At 58.0% G+C, this 21,431-nt stretch overlaps 1 protein-coding gene across 7 annotated transcripts in view; it reads right to left on the bottom strand.

Annotated features, from left to right (window-relative positions):
* The window catches only part of Agap3 (ArfGAP with GTPase domain, ankyrin repeat and PH domain 3), a 52,586-nt gene that overhangs the window by 13,386 nt on the left and 17,769 nt on the right, over nt 1-21,431 (bottom strand). For 2 of the 7 annotated variants that reach the window (XM_046429863.1, XM_046429864.1), the window contains exons 2-10: nt 13,178-13,236; nt 12,911-12,998; nt 12,645-12,730; nt 12,347-12,488; nt 11,876-12,010; nt 11,609-11,736; nt 9,824-9,982; nt 6,245-6,337; nt 1,503-1,607 (exon numbers count right to left, since the gene is read on the bottom strand). In XM_046429863.1, coding sequence (XP_046285819.1) covers nt 1,503-1,607; nt 6,245-6,337; nt 9,824-9,982; nt 11,609-11,736; nt 11,876-12,010; nt 12,347-12,488; nt 12,645-12,730; nt 12,911-12,998; nt 13,178-13,236 — 995 coding nt within the window. Of the gene's footprint in view, nt 1-1,502; nt 1,608-6,244; nt 6,338-6,480; nt 7,403-9,233; nt 9,455-9,823; nt 9,983-11,608; nt 11,737-11,875; nt 12,011-12,346; nt 12,489-12,644; nt 12,731-12,910; nt 12,999-13,177; nt 13,237-14,730; nt 15,837-21,431 lie in introns of those variants that run through there. The other 5 variants (XM_046429867.2, XM_046429868.2, XM_046429865.2 and 2 more) reach the window with 4 other exon arrangements.

Raw genomic sequence — 21,431 nt, 5'->3', positions numbered from 1 at the left:
GTAGGGTCACACAATCAGAAAGGAACTGGTACGCAGGAGAGGGATGGCTGAGGCTACCCTACTTAGGCGAGGGCCAGATGTTTCCTGTAGGCCAGTTCCCAAGCTCCTCAGTCCAGATGGACACACTCAGAAAGCATGTGCTAACCTGCCTGGTGACAGGGGTAAATCATGCCCCATGGGAGCACTGGGTTCCTCCTGCCTGTGAACAGGCAGCTGTGGGGCCCTTTCATTGGGGAACACTGTGAACTTACTAGTGTCTCTGGTGCACAGCTCTGGCTCTCCCTCAGGTGTGGACTGTCTGGAGGTAGTGCAGACTGTGCCCTTTCACTGCCTAGGATACTGTGTCCCTGTTGTCATGATGTCCTAGGGGCCCTTGATGCCTCTCTCGTGGTCTCTTCAGGACTCTGGAGAAGGGGGAGGCCTGGATGAGGAGGGCAGGTAAGGCAAGGAGGGAGTTGCTAGACCAAAAGGATGTGGTCCTTCCCCATCTCTCCAGGGACAATGGCCACCTGGCGTCCTGGCACAGGTCCTACCCTGCAGGGTCAGGGCTATTAGAAGGAATGATCTAACTGATGGTAGCCCTGAGCTAAGGAGAAGGGCCAGTACCAGAGGAATCAGATGAGAGGAAGCCCAGACCTCTTCTCGTGTGTTCTCTGCAGGGCCGTCTGGACAGTGCTCCTGGGAGCAGGATGTGGACAGGGAACATGGATCCCAGCACCCTTGGGCTGGGCCTCCTAATACCATGTGCACTCCGAGGCAGGCCAGGGACCCTCGGAGGCAGGCCCAGGGCTCGGGCTGGGGTGGGGCTGGCCCACGTGCTGTGCTTGAGGGGCTTCACAGGAGAACTCATTAGCCCCACAGTGGGGTGGTGACAGAGATGGATTCTGGTGACAGCTGTGTGCTGGAGACACGCAGTGAGGGGAGGGGGAGAGGCAGGGTGGGGGGAGCTGCCACAGGGGCCACACTACACTCACTGCAACACCCACACCCTCAACGCCAGGCCACGCGCCCTCAGAGTCCTCTACCCAGACAATGCCACCCACTCTCCTTCCAAGAGCATCTGCACGAGGCCTCAGTGTGGCTTAACTGCCATCTTGTCCTCCACCTTCCCAGGCCCAAGAGCCCAAGACTCCCCACTGGTATGACCCAGCTAAAGTCACTGTTAGCAGCACAGGCACCCCTGGCTACAGAAATCCCCAAAGTAGGTGAAGCCAGCTCTTCAAACCACTGGAAGTGGATGTGTAGCCTGGCTGCCCAGGGGCAAGGGAGGGGCAGACTGGCCTTGCCAACCTAGCAGTTGAGTAGGGTGAACATCCCTGGGGGGGGGGGGGCGCTTCCTCCAGAGGCTCAGCAGGGCCTGGGTCATGTGCCTGTCCCAAGCCAAAGTGCAGTTCCTTCTTAGCGGAAAACCCATTTGAGATCATTACTGAGAGATTATCCTGTTACCCCCCCCTCCACCTCTTACTGCTCCTCCCATCTCACACTCCTCCTCCTGGACTCACGTGCAGGCTGGGATGGTAGGTGAGCAGCCCATTGTCACAAAGCGTCACATACTTCTTCTTCCACTCCTTGTTCAGGGATTTGCCACTCCGCTTCAACAGTATCCCCTAAGAACAGAGATTTAATCAGGCCAGGAGCCAGCCCTGTGTCATGGGGCAATGAAGACAGAGGTCCAATCAGAGGCCAGAAGGGGTCTGTCTGACCAGAGAAGGCAGGCACAGTGTCACTGCGTGACACCACCCTCCATCCCACCTTCTCCTGAGCCATGTGGCTGAGCAGAGAGCCTTTAAATCTCAATCCTCCTGCAGAACTCTGCTCTCGGACCAGGAAGTGGCCTGGACTGCTGTCCTGGTGTCCCCCAGCCCCCGTTTGCACAGCCACGTCAGCAATAGACTCAGAGGGTGTCCAGCAGTGATGCTCCCACCCAGGAGGCGCCACAGATGGTCGTGGAACAACAGCAGATTTCTGCAGGGCCTGGCCTTCCACCCCCTGCAGCATTCCTGCACAGGGCAGACAGACCCCCAAGTATCCCAAGAACACCTCAGACCCCACGCTCTAAAGCACCAGGAAGCCCCAACTTTCCATCTCAGCCCCCCAAACTTCCTGAGTAAGCAGGGAAGTCACTCTAAAGGTGGCAGTCAGCTGGGGCGATGGAAAACACAAGCTCCGCAAGGGCAAGGACTGTGTTTTGCTTGCTGATAAACTCTCAGCACCTGGGACAGTATCTGGGCCACAGCAGACCCAGAACTGGGTGAAAGCTTCCCGGCCATCAGGTGATGAAGGTGAAGTGCCCCGGGTTGAAACCAGACCCCCAGCCCCAGCTTTGCCTCCCTCTTGACAAACCTGCTCCTCTAACAACTCCAAAAAGGCGCCCTCACCCAGCTCTGGCTGGTTCCCTGAAACTATAGACAACACAGCAGAGTGGGTAGACACCAGGTGGCAGATCCCCCAGCCTGATTCAGGAGCTGTGGGAAGAGGCAGCCCTCCCTGCAGATTCCAAAATCCCACAGGGGGAGCGGGAATGTGGTCAGACCCCCACACCGGGGCCAAGCAGGAAAGGCTGCGGGCACACGACTGGTAGAGCAGGGGGCTGCGCCCTGGGCTCCACCCACAGGGGTGAAGGAGAACGACACTGACCACACATACAGAAGGCAGCAGCCAGGAGCCCCGGAATGGCTTCTCCTGCAAGAATGGAGGCCAGGAGAGTGGGCATGAGGAGATTCAGCAGGAGAAAGCAGGAAGACCCTCTGTCTTCCCATGAAGGAGGGAAGCACCCAGCTGAATTGTACCTGCCCCTCTAGTTCTTCCAATGAGGCTCAGCCCTAGTGGGTAAGATTAGGAGGAAGGTTGATTAAGGGCTCCCAATGGACCTCTCCCTTCCAGCCCAGGCGAGATGGAGGTGAGGGAGGGCGCTCAACCCAGGCGCAAGCAGCTTGGTAATTCCCACTTCCAGCTGTTTCACTCCTGGCCACCCCTCCTTCCTTTGCCTGTCCCCTCCTCCCCCTGCCACCCTCAAGAGACAAATGCCACTGTGGGCCTCTGAAGATGCAGCCCGTTCCTTGTCCCCATCAGTGTGGGAGACCCTGTCCTCAAAATGGGCTTCTGAAAACAAGAGGGGCTGATGGGTCTGGAGCCTTGATGACCTGCCTCTGGATGTAGTGTCCTCGTCACAGGCCAGGGCAAGTGTGGCTGAGAGCCAAGCAAATAGTCTAGCTGCACGCTCGCCCCCTCCCCTCAACACAGGGCCCCAAGAACAGGTGCCTGTGAGGACAAACAGCCATTAGGCTCTGGAGACACCAGGAGTTATCCCTAACTTCCTGCAGGAAGAATGACCAAGTGCCAGTGGGCACTGTGGTGGAACCTCCCAGGTGGGCGTGCTGAGGCAGAGCCTCCTGAATGGAGGACATCTGTTCTGAGCCCAGGGTGGGTGTCCTGGATGGAACTCCTGCCCAGCTTTCTTGCCCCTCGGCACAGAACTCTCTCCTCCTGCCCTCTGGGTGGCTCCCCTCCAGCCTTCCCCTAGGGCTTGTGCACAGCCTCCAGCCTCCCTCAGTCCACACCCAGCAGGGCCTGCCCTCACCTTCTCCCCTCGGTGCAGCCCCAGCTTCCAGTCCTGGGGATGGAGGCCAGGCTTCCATCCCTTTTCTGCCCACAGCTGGCCGGTAACATTCTACAAACCATTCTGCCTCTGGGTCTGCTTTCTCCAACAAGGCGGGAGTGTGGACTTAGGGACTCTCCTGCTGGGACCTACCTAGGTCCCCTTCCTCCCTGCGAAAGGGATCGGAGGCAGACGCTGCCTCGTCTAGGAGGGATGCCCTTTTCCACCTTCATCACCTGGCCGCCTCTGGGGACAGGCAGGTAGGCAGCCGGCGTGGTAATGAGGCTCGTTAGCTGAGGGTGTGGGCGGAGGGCCCAGGGCTCGCCCAGCGGAGCTGCGGGCAGGTTCGCCCTCGGCCCACGCCCCGCCCACCTCTCACCTGCCTGCCGCCCAGGACTCCTGCCCCAGCCCGTGCTCCGAGAGCGAAGGAGCCACAGGGTTCCTGCTCCCCTCCCTGGCCGGCCGGCTGCGCACGGCGGAGCAGGAAGCAATCTGGGACGGAATGGGAGCGGTGCGGAGGCGACAGCCCCCAGAGGACCCGTTCCCGCCGCCGCCTCCCTCCCAGCTCCGCCAGCCGACTTAATTGCGGAGTCCGGATTGATTGGGAATGCAAATGGCAACTGAAATGCAATCTCCACTCCCAGCAGGAGCTGGGGGGAGGGGAAGGAACAGAAACGGGGAGACCGGGGCAGGAGGGGGGAAAGGGAGGGCGCGGACCTGGCGGGTGGGACCAGTCTGGTTGGGTGAGGCTGCCAGGCCGCTGGGAGGGGAGGCGAGCAGGGCCGGCCCCCACCGGTAAAGGCCCATCTTGCGGGAATGGGCCTGGGCCTGCGCACCCCAAAGGAAGCAGCAGGATCGCGGCCTGCATCAGCAGCGCAGGCAGCCTCGAGGACCGCCCACCGCAGGCAGGACCGCCCCAGGCTGGCCACGGGAGGGGCCTCCTAGAACAGTCTCAAGTAATATTCAAGTGACCCAGCTGACTCCAGGCTGGAACCCAGAGTGCAGCTTCCTGGGCCACCTCACATCTACCCCTTCACCCATCCAGTGGGGGAATAAATAACCATCCCCCAGTCACACAAGCCCCAGGCGGGAAGATGTGGGCAGATGAAATGGCGTCCTGCTGACTTAACTGAACACGCCTCCCTTCACCTTTCCCACCCGAGCTGACCTGCCTATGCCTAGCAAGAGGCCCCTCACCACATGAGGCCAATCGGCTTATGTGTCACCAGATTCTACACACACCCCAAAACGTGTGCCTGGGAGACAAGAGAAGGCAAAAACTCTGCAGCCAGTCCATGCTCCCAGCCTTCTCAGGTGACCTCAGGAGGCCAACCCAACTGCAGTGGTCCCTGCCAGACCTAAGTGCAATGAGCATCTCAAGAGAGAGGTGAAGCAGAAAAGGCAAGATGTAGATCAAGGCATGGCTCCCCCTCCAGGGCCCTGCCATATCTCCTTGGACACCTCATTCAAAATTGATCTTCATAGGGAATCAGAAACTCCCATCCTTACGTAAATCCCAAGTCCCAACCCAGGAGGGCCTAACCGGAACATAGGCCCTGGCTAAGCTCTGGCCATACGGGTTCCCTCTAGGGCCCAAACCTGGCAACTTGGCCCCTGTAGACACAAGCTGTGCAATCACCAGATCCCAAGGTTCAAGTCAGCAGCAGAAGGGAACGGCAGACTAACCACCAGCTCAGCCCTCACTGGCACCTTAGGTCCTGAGGCTCCTGCCCATGCTCCAAAGAGACACCTCTGCATTCTACCCACCCACCCCGCAGCTGCAGAGCACCTACCCTACATACTTCCACCTCTGGCCAAGACACCCTCATAGATTGGTTTTTTTTCTGGCACCAGAACCCCCAACAGGAGGTCTGGGAGAACCAAGATTAGGTGGACTAGAACTCTCAGGAGGTAACTCCAAAAGGAAGTGGGGTAGAGACAGAGGGGGATGGCATCTCCACTGAATTGTTTTCTTTGAAAATGATGAGAGGTAAGCTGGGTGTAGTACATGCCTGTACTCCCAGCTACTCAGGAGGCTGAGGTAGGAGGACTGTAAGTTCAAGGCCAGCCTGGGCAACTTATACCCTGTCTCAAAATTGAACACAGGGGCTGATGTAGCTCAGTGGTACAGTGCTTGCCTTGCATGAATTAGGCCCTGGATTTCCACCCCGACACCATCAAGGAAAAAAAAAAAAAGACGAAGAAGCTCAAATTGGTAAAACTGAGCCAATGGCCCTCAGGTGGGATCATCCTCAGAACCCACTTCCATGCATTCTCCTCAGGTTACTCTCAAGAACTCTCTTCCTTAGCCCATGGACCAGAAGCTCCATTACCTCAGAAACAGCAGGTCTGGGAGCCACCAACTGAGGGCAGCAGGTAGCTCTCTGCTGCCCCCTGGTGGTGATGAGCAAGAACAGGCAGAGCTGCTGGCCCAAAGGAGGCAGCATGGGGAAGAGGCTGCTGGGCCTTGGGTTTCTGAATAGAAGCATGGACCCTTATACCTGCATAAGAACTTGTGCCTGAGAGGAAGAAACTCACCCCTTACACCATCTCCCTCATCACAGAGGCCCCAAGAAGAACCACCCACTAGCACTTCTGGGGCCTCACTCTCAGCTGCCCTGAGCCCATGGGAAAGCAAGTGCTGACCTGCTTGATGGGGATGGCCCTGCCGCTCCCGATATTGTCCACCTTGCACTCTGCAGCCTTCTTCTCCCGGTCCAGGTCAGCACCTTTTCGAGACTGGAAGAGAGAAGAAGAGGCGGGTTAGCGGCTCAGGGCCTGGGCAGAGAGCTGCCTGGAGTTCCCAGCCCTCCCGCCTTATTCCCTCCTCCTGGGCAGCCCTAGCAGAGGGGCGGCGGGACCGGGAAGGAACTGAGACCACGAGTATTCCAACGGGTTTATTCTTACACACGGCACCATACAGAGCAGCACAGGTCACTGATCCGGGCCCCACCCTCCCAAAAGAGCAAGGACACGAAATACCGAGGGTGGGAGGAGCACACAGCCCGGGGGGCTGGGGTGTAAGAGAAGGGAGGGGCCAGGAGAGGTGGCTGGTGGGGCTGAGGGCTGGCCAGGAGCACAGGGCACGACAACCGGGGAGAGCAAAGTCCAGAAGTGAGCGGACGGTGGACCGTCTGCGGCGCAGACACCACGCGGCATGTGGCACCGAGCGTGTCGGCGTGGCCCGAGGGCACAGTGGATGGAGAGAGAGAGGAGAGAGGCCAGAAGAGGCCCTGCGCCCTGCCAAGCTCCTGGGGCAGAGTCCACCCAAATGCGGATCCTAGGAAATAGGGGGAGGCCAAAAAGAGGGGGCAAGGCAAGCGCGGTGGCGGCGGCTTCTGGAGCAGGAGCAGGAACGGCAGAAGTCCATGCAGGAAGGAGCAGAGGAGGGGAGGGGCAGGAAAGCTCCCCCCAGGAGCAGCTGGGCCAGCGGGCTTCGGCGCCCCCGCCCCTCTGGGCCTCGTCGCGCTGGCCGGCCGGCGTGGGGCCGAGCTCCCTTCTTCTCCATGCAGCGAGCCTGGCGCAGTGTCCAGCCGGGCCTGGTCCCCGGCAGCCCCCAGCACGGGCTCCAGCGTTCCTAGCCTTCCCTGGGGGTGGGGTTAGTTACAAAGGTTCCTGTGGGTCTCTGGAGCGGGGAGCTCGGCGGCCGCTTCTCATCTGAGAGCAGTCCCAGGGCCCGGCCCGCCTCCGGCCCCGCACAGGGGGAATGTCCAGAGGTGCTGTGTGTCACCACCTGGTCTTCTAATTTGGAAGGAGTTGGAAAGGCCTTTTTGTTGATGAAAAGTTGGAAACAGTGGCACATATCTGCAAATATCGAAAGAATAAAGATTTTGGCAAGTTATACTCAAGCCCCGCACAAGTCGGTCAGCACTGGTGAGGGCAGAGACCCAGGCGCCTGGGGAGAGGCGAGGCGGCAGCGGGATGAAGAGGAGGAGGAGCAGGAGGAGGAGGAGGAGGAGGAGGAGGAGGCGGCGGCTGCACCCACTGGGCAGATGTGGCCCAGCAGTCCATCTCAGAAGGGAATGTCCACCACTCGGAGGCCTGGGCCCATCCCTCCTGTTCTCCCAGGCTGCCAGGAGCCAAGGGCACAGAGAGGGGCCAAAGGACTGCAATTGCAGTGTGGGAGAAAGCACAGCCAGAGGGAGCAGGAAGAACTGGGCAAAGAGCTACCGGAGAGTAAACTGCCACCCGGCAGCTCCAGGTCAGCACCTGTCCCCAGTCCCCTCCTGGGCTTTACAGCCCGGACCGCCACAGCCCTCTGCCCCTTTGGCCCAGGGAAGAGGAAGGTGGGTGAAACTGCTGCCACCAGGTCCCCAGACAGAAATGCTAGTTGGGGAGCAGGGTCCAGCCCGCCCCAGCCAGGCTGGTGAGCCGAGAGGCTGCCAACCTCCAGAGGACCCCAGGAGCCCAGAGGGGCACCTCTCCCATGAAGGACAGGAACAGGGGCAAGAGTGGTAACAAATGAGTACATGGAGTCATGGGGGAGACTGGGGATGTCAAACCCATCCCCGCGTGGGGTCACCAGCCATAGAGCAGGCAGGACACACAGGGCGCCCCTTCAAGCAGGTTTGATGAGGGAGAAGGGTGGCCCCAACAGCGATGATGGGGGGAGGCCCCAAGATACCCCATAGAGACGGACATGCCTTGAGGCCGCCTCAGGGACAATGGCGCAAGTGAAGTCACCATGGAAATGATGGAGAGAAAAAATAAGGTCGCCACTGTGAAGATGGAGAGAATGGAAGGGCCTGGAGGGAAGGCCGTGCTATGAGCTTGCAGCAGAAAGGGGCGCAGGAAGCAGCACAGCTGAGGAAGGCAGGCAGCAAGGCGCACATGGAGCGAGCACAGAACGCCGCCGAGGAGGCTGTGGAGCCAGGGTGGCGGGTGCAGGAGGGAGGCGGAGGGTGCCCTGGGGTTGAACCAGCCAGTAGGGGAAGATGGGAGGTTAAGAATGGAATCCAGGCAGGGGATGACTGAGGCACAATGCTGGGGAGCAGGGTGCCAATAGCGGTCACCGTGACACAGGTACCCCAGGGTTCTACAGCAGCAACAGCAGCGGGTGTGGGCACAAGCAGGTGGCCACAAAGGCTCCGAGCATCTCAATGAATAGAACAGAGGCAGGAAGCTGCAGGTGTGAGAGGGTCAGGGCTGGGCAAGTGCAGTGGGCGGCAGCAGCCACAGAGAGGTCTGTGAGCGCGCAGGGCAGGCGCGGTGCGCGGAGGCAGGCAGCCAGCAGGGGGCGGTGTGCAGGCAGGGCAGAGGCGAGGACACAGGAGCAAAGCCTGGGGCACTGGCTCTGTCTGGCAGGGTCCAGAGAATCTGGCCTGGCTGGCTGGATTCAGGCCCAAGCCAAGAGCCAAGCCCTGGCTCTCAGAAAGAGGCGCATGGAGTGACGCAGAGGGACAGGCCGCTCACCCACCTTTGTCTGGCCAAGACTCCAGGAACAGTCCAGCCAGAGCCCAGCAGGAGGGCCAGAGTTGGGGAGAACACAGTGTATAAAAACTGGGAGTGGAGGGACACCAGGCTCAGAGGCCCACGAGCTGAGGGGCTGGCCCTGAGCAGGGGGTATGCCCCACTCTGGGTGGGAACATGAGGTTGGTGGGGAGGGGCAAGTAGCTCACAAGGAGACAGGACAAACCTGAGCGGGAGGCACGAGGCAGCGTGGTGAAGCCCAGGAAAAGATGGCTAAGCCTTTGTTAAACCAATCACAGCGGTGGGTGGGAAGCATGAATGTTCCCCTCGGCAGTGGGGTAACGGAAAAAGAGCCGGAAGGCGGATTGGGAGGCCTGGCTCTGACTCTAGCTCGGCCAGCTAACCCTCTGTGTCGCCTTGGGCAAACAGCCTTCTGGCCTCCGGTTCATTAGCTGTTGAATCAAAGGGGGTCAGGGGAGTTAGGCCACCAGTCCAAAGATCCCTTCAAGATGACACAGAAACCCTCGGGGCTGGGAGGGAAGGAGGCTGCAGGGGAGCGTGTGCACAGGGGGTCGGACGGTGGGCTGGGGGCATGGTGCGAGCCGTGAAGGGAAGCCCCTCGTGGGCTCAGAGGAACAGTCTAGAGATTCTGAGGGCCCAGTGAGGGGCCTCTAGAAGCCATGTGTGTCCTCGAGTGAGAGGCTGCAGGTGGCATCCTTTGACGGGGGCTGCCCGTGCCCTCCTGGTGGGAGCTTGGTGCTCGGCCCTGCCTGTGCAGTGGCAGCAGCTGGGCAGGGAGGAGGGCGGGGCACGTACCGTGAAGATGTTGGAGCGCCGCTTGGACTGCTTGCGGATGGGCGTGGGAGTGGAGGAGGCAGCGATGGTCTCGATGCGCAGCTCCCGCTGGCTGATGCTGGGGGTTGAGGGGACGGAGGACGAGTAGTCGCTGAAGGCGCTGCTGCCGCCATTGGTGGCCTAAGGACAAAGAGGGCTGCTGAAGTGGCTCTGGGGCGGGGCGGAGAGGGATACTGGGTAGCAGGCAGGTGCCAGGAATTCTTGGCCTGGCTAGGGGCGCACAGTGACAGAGGCACCACTGGGTCCTAACAGTATGTGTTGAGAGGAGCTGGAGGGATGAGGAGGCCAGGAGGGTCCAGTTGCCACTGCTACAATGTGCCACCGGAGCTGCCCCACTAGCTTTTGTCCTGGAGTCCTGAAAGGAGGGTTTCTGCACCGACTAGGGAGCTAGATCAGAGTTGAGGACCAGCAGGCCAAAGTCAGAGACACAGCCTGGAAGTGAAGGAACTGTGGAGCCCTTGCTAGCAGGTGATCTGGAACAGGGAGCAGCTCACCTCGGATGGACCCTAAAGTCAGACACATCTGACACCTTGGAAAGAGGCCAGGAGGTGGATGCTGAGGGGTCTAAGATTTGCTCTGAGCATGTGTGTGGCAGGGACAGAGACAGAGCAAAGAGCAGAACGGACTGGACTACCAGAGTCAGCTTCAGGTGGGAACAGAGAAGGGAAGGGAAAAGAAACGACAAAGTTCACAGGTGGAGTGCACCAAAGGGCCTGCTCCAGGACTCGGAAGACCAGAGGCCTGCACCCACCTGCTCTGAGCACAGCACCTGGCCTGAGCACCTGCCTCCTCAAACTCTACGGTAAGCCTAAGGAGCCACCAAGCAGAGCTACCAGGGCAGGGTGCAGCTGCTCTCAAAGAATGTGAAGAAAGACCCACCCCTCCTCCTCTCTCCTAAGAGGGTTAATGATGGGAATTCCAGCACCTTCTCACAAGTCCTAAAGGGACAGGGAACTGCAACAAGGCTGACGCTGGAAAGTACAGTGGCTGTAAGCTTGACCGCTCCGTTGAGCCTGTCCATGTATGGCCCAGGGCTTGCAGCAGAGGGCAGTAAAGTGGTGAATGCAGCTGAAGAACCAAGCACTGGCCCACATGCCAAGGTGGAAAACTGACCTATCAACAGGCCCAGGTGTGGACAAGCATCCAAGTGCATTATTGTAGGGGCCCTGACAGGACCTGGTTCAGAAGACCCCATACTCCACACAGCACCAAGAACATTCACCACTCGGAGCAAGCGCTGCCCTTCTAAAATATAGACACTCCCAGAAGGTGACGGGGCAAGCCTCTGTGCTCAGCAGACACGAGGCCATCTGTTGCCTCTTCCTCTCAGAAGGAGAGTACTGCAGCTGCTGGCCACAAAGGGGCTCACCTAAAAGAGCAGGGGTCAGGCCAGTGTGGCCAAGGGTGAATGCCCAGCAGGCCTCTCCTCCTTGTGCCAGCAGAGTACGATTTCCACAGGACACAGCTCCCGAGACAATGCTAACAAGGCTCACTAGAACACGTGTTTGTGCCATCTTAGCTGATGGTTGGCGGGAGACAATGGAGAGCGGAGGGTGAAATACAGGAGCAGGGAAGGCAGTCACCATGTGTCCGAGCTGAGGCCAAGGCCAATCATGCAGGCTAAATGGAATGCAAGCCACATGCAGGAACAGGAGGCGGAGGGAAGCCAACAGAGAAGTGTGAGAAGGCGGCAGAGGGGGCACTGGGATGCACAGACAGGTCCAGGGACAGGGTCAGTGGCCGCACCTGGTTGATGTGCACGGCTGGGATGGAGGCAGCGGACACGGCCGAGTGGCTGGGCGAGTTGGGCAGGGACTTGCAGGGCCCGATCGCCAGCTGCTGCTTCTTCCGCAAGGCCACCACTTTCTGGGCCACTGCAGGGGACAGCAGAATCAATTATACCCACTGGGGAGAAAGGTAGAAGGGTAGAAACCCCAGCTCGGCGCCTCCCTGCGAAACACAACCCTGCTTGCCAGGGAACCTTCCTGCACCCCGCTCAGGGGCCCAAGTTACCGTCCTGGAAGACGCGCTCCACGTTGAGCCCGTAGGTAGCGCACGTCTCGTAGTAAGTGCAGCGCTTCAGGTCTGTGGAGAGCTTGCGGGCCCTGCTGTCATCGATGACGCGGGGATTGGCGGCACTGATGGCGTCTGTAGGAGGGGAGGCGTCACTCGGGACAGGGGAGTGGGGTGGCTATACAGGCCTAGGAATGCAGAGTCTGGGCTTCATTTCATTTTGCTATTATGAAGTAAAAATGAGCTGGCCACTTAACCTCTGAGTCTTTCATTCACGGCAAAAAACGTGGACATGACAGTCACACGATTGCAGGACTAGGGGGAGAAGAGCGAGGAAGAAGCCCTGGGCTCCAGGCAACATGGGAGGGGCTGAGAAGGGAGTGGAAGCTGGGGGCTTACTTGCCCCTGCCCACCCAGGCTCGGTTGGCCCAACCCCTGCTCCCTTGCAGACTCAGGCAGGCCCCGCCTCACCCTGTGTGCCCACTAGCACCATGGGCACCTCGCTGGCATTGCGGAAGCTGCAGAGCCGCAGGAAGTAGTTGTACACTGTCTGGAAGCTGATTTCATCCTCCAGGCTGAACACAAACACCACCGCATCCACCCAGGCAGCGAACTAGGGAGACCAAGCAGAGTTAGCACACTCGCCTGGGCCTGCAGACTCCCACACTGCGAGGGCCAAGGGACGGAGGATCCTAACAGGCTCTTGTCCCCAGACACACAACTTTGCCCAGTCCCAACCAGAAACCAAGGGCCCCGGCAGGAGCATCACCTGGAGCTCAGGGGGGCCTCCTTCATCTCGGATCAGCAACAGGTAACTTTGGCCGTCCACCACAATCTCCTTCTTAAACCGACCCCCTAGGATGGAGTGCAGAGTCAGGACCAAATTTGGAGGAAGGGCCCATAGGGGCCAGGCAAAGCAGAAACCTAAGCTCCCAGTGGAGGAGACAGGAGGATGGGAAAGGAAAGGGGCCCACAGTGTGGAGGAGAAAAGGTCCATGTGGCCAGTCTCTGGGCCAGGCTGGCCTTACAGCTCACCTTCAGGGGACTCCTCCTGGACATAGGTCCCTGTCAGATAGCGGTGCACCAGGGCTGACTTCCCACTAGACAGGTTCCCCACTATGCCCTGCAGGAGAGGAAGGGGCAAAGCAATGATCAGAGGCATCAGGGAGAAGACCAGGGCTGAAGGGAGAAGGCGGGCCACGGGGAGGGAAGAGGATCAGAAGAAGCCAAGCCCAGGCCCACCATTCTAAACCTGTCCCACCCAGCCACAGAACTGCCAGGGCCTCTCTCGGGCCCACTCACCACTTTAAGCTCCGGCACAGAGCGGCTCAGGGTCCACTCCTGACTGTTCACAAATGAATCTGTGAAGACAGAGCCACCCCATCAGGGCCACTGTGGCACACACACCTGTCTTAACTGCCACCACCAGTGTGTCCTATAATGTCTCTTCTTGGCCAAGGCCAGAGGATAGCACTGTCTTCCATGAGACCTTGAACCTCACCCCTAGTTCCCTAGGGAGCAGCAGGAAGATTCTTTCTAAGCCAAAGTCAATCTTTTTTTTTTTTTTTGGGGGGGGGGGTTTACTAGGGATTGAACTCAGGGGCACTTGACCACTGAGCCCCAGCCCCAGCCCTATTTTGTATTTTATTTAGAGACAGGGTCTCAGTGAGTTGCTTAGCACCGCACTGTTGCTCAGGCTGGCTTTGAACTCACCATCCTCTTACCTCAGCCTCCCTAGCCACTGGGATCACAGGCATGGGCCATCACTCCCGGCCCAAAGTCAATCTTTAGGAATAGACTAAGGGCTCAGTCTCAGTCCTCTCTGGCCTTAGACTTGTATCCCTCTTTTTCCTCTTCATGCTCCAGCAGGTAATACCCACCTGGGGCCCACCTGGCTAGTTTCAGGGTACCTCTCATCCAGGTTAGAGGCCACTCCAACAAGTCTCAGACCAGACCCAAAATGGGCAGAGCATCTGGCAGAGGGGCTGGCCTCCTGCAAGTAGGAACTGCTCACCCTTGGCAGGGTGGGGCCACCCACTGCATTCCTGAGCCAGAGTGAAGAGGGAGTAGCCTTACCTGGCCCTGTTCTAGAGGCAGGTCCAATGAGGCCATATCTACTCTGCCCTGCCCAATCCCTTTCCCAAGCTCCTCCTTAGCTGGGGGCCCACCTCCAGACTCCCTTCCCTTCAAACACTTCCAGCACCACTAGCCCCTGAGTCAGGCAGGGCTTCTCACAGAGAAGGGAAGTTGCCAGCTACCATTGTCCTCTGATGGCCGGCCCCCAGCTCCTTTGCCCTCCAAGTTTCCACCTACAGCCTCCAGCAAGCTCCTGCTGGCCCAGCCTGGGCTGGCCTTTGTCTGGGCAGCCCTGCTTCTCCCTGGCTCCCAGACACACTGCCCCCAGATTGTTTCAGAGTAGTTATCATAACCAGGTCCCCTCACAGTGAGAGGTCAACCCCAGACCAGGAGCTAGGAAGCTGCCGAGTCCAGCCTAGAGAAATCTGCCTCTACAGAGCACCTTCCTTTCCTGGGCCTCAATTGTGCATGTGCCAAATAAGGGGGTGGGGATGTGAACTAGAACCCTTCCTACTCTCCTATTCTAGGATGCTCGGGCAGGGCCATAGCCTGCTCTGGCCTGGATTCCTCCTTTCCCACTGCCATCTCTTCTGGACACTGCTGATGACCCCAGATACCAACTGCAGCACTGATGACACTTGGAGGGACCCATCTACTCCAGGCCCACACGGCGCGCCTGCCTTGACCAGGTGGGTTCCCGGCAGATTCTCACTCAAGCCCTCAGTTTTCTGCCAGACTTCAACCAGAAAGGCCACCCAGGAGGCGCTGCATCCCCTTACCGCTCGGCGCGCTCAGGAGCCCGGGGGCGGCGGCCGCCCTGCGGCTCCACAGTGGCGCGGCGGGCGCGGGCTCCCTCCGGCGGAAGCGGCTGGTGAGCAGCCTCCAGAGGCTGGCGGCGGCGCGGGGGCGGCTGGACTCTGCCGCAGCGCTTGGGACCTCGGCGCCCAGCAGGTCGCGGCGGCTAGAAAACGCGCCCAGGGAGCTGGCGTCGCCGTCGCTGCGGGTGCGCGCGCGGGGCGGCCGGGCCAGCAGCCCCGACTCGGAGCGCCGGATCTCCTGGCCGCGGCGCAGACGGAAGCTGAAGCTCTTCTTCAGCGCCGACAGACCGCGCCGGGGACCCTCGGCGCCGCGCCCGCCGCTGCCGCGGAACACCTGCCAGCGCTGGCTGCTCCACAGCGATGCGCCTCGCAGGAAGCCCGCGCTGCCGGCGCGCCCCAGCCCCGCGCCCGGCGCCTCGGCCGCCGCCAGCTCCAGACGGTTCACCTCCAGGAACGTCATGCTGGTGGGCCGCGGCCGAAGCGCAGGCTCCCCGGGGGCACGGCTGCGCCGGACCGGAGCGGGGCTGGCCGTGGGGCTGGCCACTGGGCTGGGTGCGGGAGAGCCGGGCCGCCCCGAGGGCGCGGGGCTCCGGCGGCCAAAGCGCGGGCGCAGGAGGCCAAGTAGCAGGCCACGGGCACCGGTGGGGGCCGGCCCCGAGCTGCCCGAGCATACGCTCCGCGGCCGCGCCGGCTGCTCGCTCGCGACGCACAGGGCGGCCTGCAGGGCGGCGGCGGTCCGGCCGGCCGGGGCGCCGTGCAGGTCCAGCGAGTCGCAAACACTGAGGGCGCGGCGGCAGGCGGAGGGCCGCTCCCCGCTGTAGCTGTCCCCGGGCGGCCAGCCCCGCTCCATGCTCAGGGCCCAATGGCGAGGGCCAGGCCCATGGCGAGGGGCGCGGGGCTGGGCCCAGGCCGGGCCCGCAGCCGGGGTGCACAGACCTCCGGCCTCTGGGCACCTGGTGTGGGCCCACCGAGTCCCTCAACTCTTCCACCTCGCAGCCGGCAAGCCCAGACCTGGAGCGGCTGGGAGCAAGCCCAGTCAGGCGAGAGAGGCGGCAAGTCTGGCCTGGAACACCTAGGATCGGTGGAGCAGGGGAGCAGGCCTGCTGGGGCAGCCCCTGGGAGCCCGCAGAAAACAGGAAATTCCAGCCCAGGGCTCCTCCTAGGACTGGGCAGGTAGGTAAGGAGTTGTCATTAAGAGCAGGCCAAATAAATAACAGTCCTTGAGTACACCACACACTAGGCACGGTTCTGGAGAAAAGTTGACCATTTTCTCTTTCTTCAAAGGCAGAGCAACCATAAGGGCCAAGGATAGGAGGTCATTCGTTAAGAGGTCAAATTAGGAGTAATGACCAAGCCTATGCCCTCTCTGGGCCTCAGATTCCTCATTTGTAAAATGAGGAGCTTGAACAAGGCAATCCTGTCTCAATTTTTGGCTAGACATTCTGAGGTAGAGAGCTGTTGGATGCTACTGCCAGCTGCTATTAATGACTGAGCTGTCCCCCCTTTTTTTTTTCCTCTGAAGATCCAAAAGATACTCATCTGTCTGGACTAAGTCTCCTGCCTAAAGGCAGCAGAAAAATCAAAAGATAACTTCCAGGCCCAGACCACAGTGACTCACTTCTGAGCCTTCAGTGGCCATTCCCTGGCTGCTCACTTCATCTGCCCATGTCCAGATGAAGGCAACAAGGTGGCTTCCAGTACTGGCTGGCACCTGGCACTCTGTAAATGGAAGCACCCCAAACTCTATTAGTTTCATGACAGTGTGCTGCACCCAGAAAATGTGGGACCACCCCAAAACGGGGTAGGAGTTGTGCATAGTCAAATCACTCCTTTCTTTCCCAGGTCCCTGAGACAGCCAGCGCACCATAATTCACAAAGTACAACCACGGCGGCCTAGCAGATCAGGAGAAACCAGTTTAGGTAGTGGCAAGGGGTGAGGGGCCTGAACTTCCTTGGAAAAGATTACACTCCCAAGACTCTCCACCCCAGTCCCACCCTATTTCCAGTGTCCCCTTCAGCATCCCAATATCCCTTTGAGCTTTAGAACTCTGTGGTCTAAGCTAGTAGAGAGAAAAGCTGCACATTCCTGAGGGGGCTGGGGCTGGGGGAATGCCTGGGAAGGCAGGGCCTCCCTATCCTAGGTGCTCTGGCAGAAAGGAGGGCTGGAAACTCCCAAGTCCTGGGCTGGATCTCTGGGGCAGTTCACATCTTCATGGGACTAGTTATTAACAGTGTTGAGGAAGGCTGCTTCTCTCCAGGAAGCACATTCCCCCATATGTCATAGACCTTTCCACAGAGAAGCCTTTCCCAGATCCTCAGGCAGGCACAGAGACAAGAACACAACCCAATACTCACGTGTAAGTCTGCCAAACTTTCTGAGCTTCAGATCAAAAGAACAAGGTCTTTCTGCCTAGACGTGCCTATCTGCCTCTGTCCATCTGCGCTTTCTCTCACAAGCATAGGGATTATCCTGCCTCAAAAAGAATAAGGCTGACCGTTTGCAAGTCTTCCCCCAGCTAATGAAAATGCAAGCCCCAAGCAGGAATTGCAGGAGCCAGTTTGGGGACGAGGGGACAGAGGACAAGATGGCTAACATGGGTATGTTGCTTTAGCATTTAGCACTCTTCCTCAGTGGATAACACCAGGATGGGTCAGAAGGGAGAAAGCTCCAGCCCATAAGTGCTGGTCACATGGCACACACACACACACACACACACGAGTCAGAGAAGGCAGGCAGCAGTGCCCAGTCCTTGAAAGAACAATGACACTTAAGAGGACATAGGCTCCCGGGTTGCACTGCACCTGAAGAATCCATCCAGGCAAAAAGCTCATCCTGGGCCAATTCCCAAGCGTAGACAGCTTCCTCTTCTTTACCTGACTGCATCCTCTTTTCCCGGAAACTTTTCTTGACCCATAAAAACTACAGAAGAAAGACCACATAAGTGCCTCAACGTATCAGGTCAGTGGAAGACTCCAAAGAGAAAAGTAGCCACAGGCATACACCTCTTCCTCACGGGCCAACCCCAGGTCCTCCTGGGCTATCCCCAGGTCAGGGAGGATGTCCCATCTGACAAGACTGCTCCAAAGACATGCAGCAAACACAGCTCTACCTCATAGCCACTACCCAGTGAGCCTAGAGCAAAGAAGGCAGCCCTAAAAAGCTCCATGCTGGCAAGCCCTAAAGAAGACCAAGCATAAAACTAGCCCTTGGGTTTGCTATTTCCTCAGGCCACCAAAAGCACTTTGCCTCTCAGGGGCTGAAAATTTCCTGCAAATTTCTGGGAGATTTAAGATGAAACTTCTCACAGATGCCTGCAGTGGAGATTCTGGGACAGGATGAACAACCTCCCTTGGGGTAGAGAGTGCAGGAGGGGCTTCCTGGTGCTCAGATGCCCTTCTCGGATATGCACAGGCGTCTGGGGTCAGAGGGGCTGTTCCACAGAAACAGAAGGACCATGGGTAGAGGTGAGACATGAGATGCCATCAAGAGAATGCTGGGCTGGAGTTGTGGCTCAGTGGCAGAGCACTTGCCTAGCATCGGGAAGCACTGGGTTCCAGCCTTAACACCGCATAAAAATAAATAAAATAAAGGCATGTTATCCATCTACAATTACTTTTTTTAAAAAAGAAGAGGAGAATGCTGGTCCTGAGCTAGAAACAAAGGGCAGCTCTGCCACAGGAGTCCCACAGGCCTCGCCCCAGCTCTCCACCCAGTGTTTGCTGGCTGATGCGCTGATAAAAACGGGGTTGTGCCGGGCTGCAGCCCACACAATGTGCAGGAAACTGGTGGATATCTTCCTTCTCCAAGATGAAGAAGGACCAGCTTGCTCCTGGAGACCAAAGCTTGTGACTGACCGCAGGGAAAGGCTTCATTCAGGCTTCTGGTGACCTGTGTGGTCCCAGAGCCACACTGGCCTCCAAGACAGGTAGGACTCTTCCTGTCCACACGGTGGCAGCAAAGCATCTTCCTGAGGCCGGGAGTGCAGGCTGTGTGGTGGGGTGGGGGAAGCTGGCAGGACTCGCAGCCCCTTTGGGTTGTCAAGGCCACTCATGAGGCAGTAAGGGGCACACCGAGGCTTCAGGAGGGCTGGTGTGTAAGCTCTGGGATGGGGATTAGGAAACCAAGAAGAGGGGAGAAGATCTTGGGTGGCCACCCTTGTACAGCCTGAAGACAATCCTTCTGTGCTACAGCCAACAATTAGCCTCCAAAGTCCGCCTCTAAGCCACTTTGGCCAGTGCCTCCACATCTGCAAATGCACAGCACTGGTTCTGGAGCTGCTCAACCAAGACCTAGCAGGGTGGCCTCGCAGTCTTTCTTACCACTCCCTCCTGTGGGCTCTGCCTCCCCCCCACGCCCCGCCCTGTCACTACACCGTCTTTTTAACAGCCCACCCCCATCGCACTGCCAATCTATTTTCCCCATGACCTCATTACCTCCATTAAAGCCCTGCAGTAGCTCTCAGTCCCAACACCAGACTCCTCACTCCCTGCCCAGACCCCACCGATCTCACCTGGAACCACCCACCGGCCACCCAGCCACACAGTGTCTACCAGGCCACACCTATTCTCCACCCAGGGCCTCTATACCTGTTTGTCCTTGAGGTCACTTGGGTCTCAGCTGCAACATCCCTTCCTTGACAGCCCAGCCATCTCGGTGGCCCCTCTGCTGACACTAACACACACCACTCTCAGAGGTTTTCCTTGTGTGTTTCGTGTCCCCAAAAGAACTCTGCAGGGCTCATAGAAGGTGTGCAGCCATCTCTGTCAGTGAATGAATGAGCAAATATTTCTGCCAGGCCGAACTGTGTGCTGGGGCTTTTGTTCTCTTTGTGGGGAGGGAGACAGGCATAAAAAAGAGATGGTTCCTGTCTGGGACAGTCTGTTGAGGTTACTATCTCAGGCAAAATAATCTATACAGTCTCCAAGTGCAGAGGCACAATGGTGTGCTGGTGGGACCAGCTTCCTGTGTGGACAGCGGGGCTCAAATGCAGACTGCGGCACTTTCTAGCCAGTGCCACTTACCATCCGCTGAGTCTCAGAATGAGTCTGCAAGCCAGAAGAAACCCCAACTTCCCAGCTGAAGCAGGGCACAGCACTGATGTGATTGGTGGGCCACAGAGCCTGATGGAGCAGGTGACCAGTAAAAGGAGCTATTCCTACCGGCCTTGTAGGACACAAGAGTGATTTAAACTGGTGCCAGCCTCTCAGTCAGTCTATGACCGTGGCAGGTTCATATCAGCCCCCTGTGGCTAAGGCTGGGTTGGCTCCTCCAATCTCTTCTCTAAAAGACCTCCAAGCTAGGGGGACCCTAGTCCCAACCCCAGAACTACAGAAATAACCTTATGTAAAAACAGGGTCATCGTTGGTTAAGATGAAGTCACACTGGAGTAGGGGAGGACCTGACCCCATGATCATTACCCTCATCAAAAGGGGAAAGCTGGGACTGGATTGTGGCTCAGTGTAGAGCACTTGCCTAGCGTGTGTGAGGCACTGTGTTCAATTCTCAGCACCACATACAAATAAATGACTAAAAGTGGGGAAAAGGTGATCCCACTCCTTGGTCTATACCCAAAGGACTTAAAATCAGCATACCATAGTAACACAGCCACATCAATGTTTATAGCAGCTCAATTCACAATAGCTAAACTGTGGAACCAACTTAGATATCCTTCAATAGATGAATGGATAAAGAAATTGTGGTATATATACACAATGGAATATTATTCAGCATTAAAAGAATAAAATTATGGCATTTGCAGGTAAATGGATGGAATCGGAGAATATGATGCTACGTGAAGTAAGCCAATCCCAAAAAACCAACGGCCAAAATGTTCTCTCTGATAAGTGGATGATGATCCATAATGGGGGTGGGGGGGCATGGGAAAAATGGAGGAATTTTGATTGGGCAAAGGAGAGGGAGGATGGGGAGAGGGCATGGGGGCAGGAAAGATGGTGGAATGAGATGGACATCATCATCCTAGGTACGTGTATAACTGCACATATTGTGGGACGCTACGTCATGCACAACTAGAGAAATGAAAACTTGTGCTGCAGCTGTGTACAATGAATCAAAATGCATTCTGCTGTCATTATACCTAATTAATATAAAAGGAGGGGGAAGGCTGGGTCAGACGTGCAGAGGGACTGCAATACAAGAGACACACAGAGAGGATGGCTAGCCACAGGCCTTGGAGAGAGGCCTGGAACAGACCTGTCCCTAACACCTTTGGAAGGAGGTCCGCTGACACCTTGATCTCAGACCTCTATCCTCTAGGACAGTGACTGTTGGACTGTCCTCTGGGACAGTGACTTTCTGTTCCTTGAAGCCCCCAGTGTGCAGTACTTTGCCAATGCAGCCCTTCGCACTACCAAGCAATGAACTCTACAGAGAAATCAGTGCACGTGCAGATGAACACGAGGGTAGTTTTGGTAGGAGATTCCTATTCCCCAAAGTCCTGCCATGGATTTCAGGTTCAGAATTCAAAGCTTGGCTCTGTTCTTTACTTTTAGAGGTAATGACACTGATGTGTAGAGAAGGGAAATGCCTTGTCCAAGGTTGCACAGAGTCAGTGGTAGAACCTGGGCGAGGCCCAATACTCCCTGGCCAGTGCTTGGACCTCCAAACCTCCAGTATTAGTTTTTGAGTATCTGCTAAGAGGAGG

The sequence above is a fragment of the Marmota monax genome, unplaced genomic scaffold, assembly GCF_021218885.2.
Source record: "Marmota monax isolate L192 unplaced genomic scaffold, Marmota_monax_Labrador192_F-V1.1 WCK01_AAM20220418_F8-fsc00193, whole genome shotgun sequence".
Taxonomy (NCBI): domain Eukaryota; kingdom Metazoa; phylum Chordata; class Mammalia; order Rodentia; family Sciuridae; genus Marmota; species Marmota monax.
Note: the sequence above shows the minus strand (reverse complement) of the source record. Positions and strands in the feature narration are given on the sequence as shown.